The sequence below is a fragment of the Gymnodraco acuticeps genome, unplaced genomic scaffold, assembly GCF_902827175.1.
Source record: "Gymnodraco acuticeps unplaced genomic scaffold, fGymAcu1.1, whole genome shotgun sequence".
In the NCBI taxonomy this organism is placed as follows: domain Eukaryota; kingdom Metazoa; phylum Chordata; class Actinopteri; order Perciformes; family Bathydraconidae; genus Gymnodraco; species Gymnodraco acuticeps.
This window is the reverse complement of record NW_022990612.1, coordinates 58,233-64,047: the sequence shown is the minus strand read 5'-3', so window position 1 is coordinate 64,047 and position 5,815 is coordinate 58,233. Positions and strand designations below refer to the sequence as shown.

At 35.7% G+C, this 5,815-nt stretch overlaps 1 protein-coding gene across 1 annotated transcript; it reads left to right on the top strand.

Moving 5' to 3' along the window:
* The first annotated feature begins 774 nt into the window (after window positions 1-774).
* On the top strand, window positions 775-5,464 carry LOC117554545 (U6 snRNA-associated Sm-like protein LSm3). The gene is made up of 4 exons (XM_034228972.1): window positions 775-851; window positions 2,940-3,050; window positions 3,179-3,274; window positions 4,336-5,464. The coding sequence occupies exons 1-4, from the start codon at window positions 831-833 to the stop codon at window positions 4,414-4,416; spliced, it is 309 nt and encodes a 102-aa protein (XP_034084863.1). The 5' UTR covers window positions 775-830; the 3' UTR covers window positions 4,417-5,464.
* The last annotated feature ends 351 nt before the right edge of the window (window positions 5,465-5,815 follow it).

Sequence of the window (5,815 nt, the reverse complement as noted above, 5' to 3'; positions counted from 1 at the left end):
GCACCATCGTGAAACAAATACTTACTGAACTAAGGAGAAGAAAAACCCTGGACAAATCCCAGACTCAGCCATGGGGCGTTTTGAGTCTGTGACCGAGCTGAGTCTCATTGGAATATAAACATGCTCTCTTTGTTATTTATATATTTATTCATTGTGTTTTATGTGTATTATTAATGTAACTTGTGTATATCATGTACTGCCCAAATAATATAAAATAAAGTTTTCTAAAAAAAAAGAAGAAAAAAAAGAGAGGAGAGTGGTACTGTTTATCTGTACGTAGCGGGTTGCCAGTTTTGTGGTTTATCCTCCATGTGAAGTGGGTAATAGTGGAAGAAAAATCCCCGAGTACATTTATAATGACACGTAAAAGTTATGTGTTCAAAATATACTTAGGAAAAAGTGAATCAGTTTATGCGTAACATTTAATCAACGTAAAGGTAGTTCAGCAGATAAATGGCAAGTATGAGTGCCATGACGTAATCAATTAGATATCTACTGAAAAGGTTAACTATGCATAGTTCTTTTTCATACTTTAACTACAATTTGCCGATCCGAACTTTCACTTAAGTCACATTTTCAATGCAATATTTTCACTTGTAATGGAATATGTTTGCATTGTGGTATTGTTACGTTTATATTAGTACATCATTTACAATTATTCTTCCCACACTAATATTATTTTGCATATTCCTCTCAATAGATGTAACCAGGTGTTTGGCAAACTGTCCCAAAGTGCACGTGTTTCCCCTGCCTCGCTAACTGCAAACGCGTTTTTTACAGACCTGGCATCCCCTGTACCGGTCAAACTAAACGACACACACTCAAAATCAATGGCGGACGAAGTTGAGCAGGTTGGTGCAGCCTCGTCGATTAATGCTGTTTTTCTCTCACACAGCGTGTATATAATTATCCAAAAAGAACGCTGTAATATGTGTTTACTTTGTTTCTTCTTTCAGGGGGGTTATTGTGTCACTTCGTTTGTTCCCCTCCTCTAACAGCGCGGAGAGGCCTGTCAAACAAGCTAGCTAAATTAGCCCTGTTAGCACATCACGTTTATTCTAACTTAAAAAATGACAACGTGTTTCACTGTTGGTGCTGTTTAGTTTGAACATCAGAGCTAAAATTGATAATTACATCATAGGACAAGGCTATTCGTTTTTCTTGTGTGTTCCTTGTGTTGGAGAACAGCAGAATACTAGTGTAGCGTTACACCCAAAGCATACACTAGTTTAAACATTTTTCAAAAACATCTTAGAAATGTAAGGGCTGGGCTTTTAACCGGACACACATGTAACTAAATGGTTTAGCATATGGTGGGGTTTTCAGCCAATATACAATTACTTTTGTTAACTTTTCTCCACAGCTACATCTCGTTTCAATATGTCTTCCAAGTGTTACGTTTATATTAGTTAGGTCTGATATACCTCCCCTTGATTTTGGATGCATAGTGTTTCATAGTAAAGTCACTGAAATTCATAGATTTCTTTACTTTGTTTTGTATAATTTTGATGTTCAACCTTAACTTGTGCATGTTGCTTTTTGTGAATGTTTATAGTAAGAAACTGTAACACAAACTTTTCTCAGTCATCATCACATATCTTCTGTAGCCTCTCCACTAACAGTTTCTGCACTTTATTATTATTTGACTTTAACTATATATTTATTTGTTGTTCCTTTATTTTATTTTATCTTCTCTATATCTGTAAAGCGTCTTTGAGCACCTGTAAAAGCGCTAACAAATTAAATATATTATTATTATGATCATATTGTAATTATAAACCTAAGCAGCTGAAGGGAAATAGTTATCTGTTGCTAGCCTATTTGAAAAACACCCTGAAGACATTTTATACAACTATTACTAGGCCTGTCACGATAATTAATTTTGTTGGACAATACATTTTCCCGGAAATTATTGCGATAAACGATAATATTGTCGGCACTCTTGTAAGACCATTTTGACCACTGACATCATGATAATAATAATTCAAGTACATCCTTTCAAACAGAACTTTTGATTGAACATTCAACATTGCAAATTTAATGTGAAATAGTATTCAAATATATATATATAATAAATAAAACAAATACATTTAATTATAACAAATGGTATTTTTAGGTATTAGGTTTTGCAACCACTTCCATTTAATAATAATACATTACATTTATAAAGCGCTTTTCCTGGTGCTCAAAGCGCACAACTTAATTTAACTTCAAATTCCCCTCGAGTAAGTGTTGTCTCCTGCTTGTCTCTATATTATTAATTTGGCTGCTACACTGTTGCACACCGAGTGTCCTGACCTGGCTGTGTGTGAGCCCCGCCCCTCACAGTGCGCTGGGCTAAAATGCTGGTCATATCTTATCCTTATAAATGGCAATTTATCGAGCTCAGAAAAGTTATCGAGTCCATTTTTATTTATCGTACGATAAGTCAATTTATTGATTATCGCGACAGGCCTAACTCTTACCTCTGTTTTGAAAAGTATTTCCCAAATCTCAAATCCCTGCTCCAACCACAAGGATTAATTGCAATAAAAAGTATGCCTAGTTGACACTCCTATTTCAAAATACGTAAAAAATGGTAGTTAGAAATTACACACCATTCCTTGTTTTTACAGGCAATGATTGTTAATATTGTTACTTTACCATCATTTGTAATTTTTCCTACATTTGTGTTTTTATATTTCTTTCAAGAAATAATTGAAGTTTCAGGAGAATTTGGGAAAACCTCTAAATACAGTCCTGATGGCTTTTACTCCTGTGCTTTTCAAAGACAGAAAAGAATAACTGATTCTCCGCACATTTCCCCCCAATTAATGAACATTTGGTAGCTTAAACTACCTTATGGAAGTAGCCATCCTCCGAACTGACATTTATTTCTGAAGTTGTTGAAATCTATATTTGTAAAATGTGTAATTAATATCCTTATTTGTGTGCTGCAGCCCCCGTCTACCAACACGGTAGAGGAGCCTCTGGATCTGATCAGACTCAGTCTAGATGAGAGGATCTACGTGAAGATGAGGAATGACCGGGAGCTCCGCGGTCGACTGCATGTAAGATACACATCCAGTATCTGCTTAAAAAAACACTGAAGTGTGTGTGTTGTGGGATTCTATGTTTTATTGTCGCAGGTCTGATATTTGTCTCTCACTTCATGCTTGTTGATGTTTGTTTTTCCCAGGCCTACGATCAGCACCTGAACATGATCCTTGGAGATGTGGAGGAGACGGTGACGACGGTGGAGATCGACGAGGAGACCTATGAAGAACTATACAAGGTACAGCTTTGAATTCTCCTTGTTACAGCCTCATGTCTTCTTACTGAACAACTACTGTTGTGCTGGTCTTGGTTTCTAAAACTGTCTGCATGTACTGGGCCTTACAGAAGCACTAGAACAATGCTGCTGTTATACTTTATTTCAGCAGGAACATTCAACATCAATAGAAGCATTTCAAATGCTTATTCATATTTGGCATACAATATTAATAATGTTTTATCACACTTTATTGACATTTTAAGATAGAATCTAATATTCTAGATTTTCCCTCCTCGAGATCGTGAAGAATAGTATTTGCACTTTCAGTGGTTTTATATAAAATGATGTTCATAGTTAAACTTTTTCTGTTAAGAGTGATCTGCAATCTGTATCTGTGGTCAACATACAGTTCCATAATACTGCAGGAAGATTGATTTAAAGTTATTTAAATACTTTTCCTTTTATTCATGTTTTTATTTCTTTTCGTAATGTGTAAACATGGGAATATAAAGATCCCAGTGTCTTTGGTCTCGGGCTTTAAACCAAAGTCTTGATCACAGTCTGTGGAATACATGTGGAAACTATGGCTGCCCCCAATCAGTCAACTTAACGTTAGTCCATGAAAAAAAGTATTTGGCGACTCATTTTTCATTAGTCTATTAATCAAAGGAAAGGAAACTCCATGTGTGCGCTGCGTGTGCTTTGATGCCTCAGCCTGAAAACCCCTCAGACTTCATTCAGAGCTGAACCTGGTCGTTGAGTACATTTTGTCGAGCAGGAACTCCAAAGTATGGGATCTTGTATGTTGGTATGTAAACATAAGAAGTTAAAGTAAAATGTCCAATAAAAGAGAAAAAGAATAATACAAATATTTATACAAAGTTACATTTGTTGAAGTAAAATTGTACACAGTGTAAGACAATATATATCATGCAAATGTAAATGTATACCGTGGTGTGTAAGTATTAATTCTGAATATCACAGTTTAAAAGGGTTTGAGTGCCGGACGCTTTGAGGACATAATACTAATAATTAACAGAACAATATAAAGATAAACAATTTTTCTGTGTCTTTTTTTTTAGTCAACCAAGAGGAACATCCCCATGCTGTTTGTCAGAGGAGACGGTGTTGTCCTTGTGGCACCGCCCCTCAGGGTGGGCTAACCCCACTTCCTGTTTGTGAGGGAGTGTTTGTGGCAGCTGGGAAGCTTCTAACTGCAGGAGGCTGAAACATGGCTGCGTTCAAACACATCCAGCCCCCTCAGGTCAGACTCTACTGTCAAACCCCCCCCCCCCCCACACTCATCATTCAGATACTACCACAAACTCTCTACTTTATTCTGTGGGGCTGCAAGAATTAAAAGCACTTTTTGACAAAGAAAGAAAGATGACTTTTGGTTTTGGAGAAAGAGGGCTTACTTCTGAGGTTTTATTTGGGCAAATTATTATTAAATTGATTTTGTGTCATTTCAGGCAATCGTTTCCTGATATCCTCAGGATATTTTTATTTGATTTTGCTCTGTACACCAAATGTTAAATACACACCCATTTAGTGAAGCCAGAAAAAAATATCATAATTTCTAAGAACAAAATCTCAACTCTAGTTTGTGGAGGATCGCAATTATTAAAAACATGTTTTGAAAAAATAGTTTTTTTGTTTTGTTTGGGCAAATTATTATGGGATTATAGAATATTTCAGGCCACAATTGTTGTTCTTATTCTCAGGATATTTCATTTGATTTTAAATTCATAAATCCACACAGTTTTAGTTAAGCCAGAAAAACAAATGTTACTTTAATCACCTTGAGTTGTTCACCTTTACAAGTCTCTACAAGTGCCATATTAAGTTGCAAACATCTTATCATGGTTTTTGGAAACTAAACTGCCTCACGTGTGTGTGTGTTAACTTGTGTTTGTCGAGTGTATTTCAAGTATTACCAGACAGCAGACTGAGCAGAGGGGTTTTATGTAATTGTTGACCTTTCTCAAGTGAAACTTTTTGTTCTAAGCAGAAGACTTGTGCAGTTACCCCGAATCCATCATCTGTGAATATTTGGAAGCTTGAGTTCCTCTTGGACGGTTTTATTTTATGTTTTTTTATATATATTTTTGTAGTGTTTGTTGGACTTGAGAGTACATCATTTTCAGATATGTAAACATTTGTTTTCATTTGGTTTTGGTAACTTGAATAAAAAAGGTAATTTGCAAAAAATAAATCTCTTTCAAGTTTTGTATGAAATGTATTACCAGTTCGGAAAATGTAACCAGAGCAGCGTTGAGACATGCCCGGTGGAATCTATCGTTTTTCCAACACAATTTAGATTTAACCCATGGATGTATAAAGAGAGCATACAATTCTATAATAATAAATACCACGCCCACTTCTGCATTAGCGTAGCTCTGCACGACTGCGTCATGGATGTAGAAAGAGAACGTAAAATAATATTTAAACATTTTATATAAATAACAAAAATATCTCTCTTTTCTTGATCGCCCTCTCACGGAGAACACTTCACTGTCCCGCTTCATTGAGGATTATGCCATGTCTCTACCACTTTAGTTT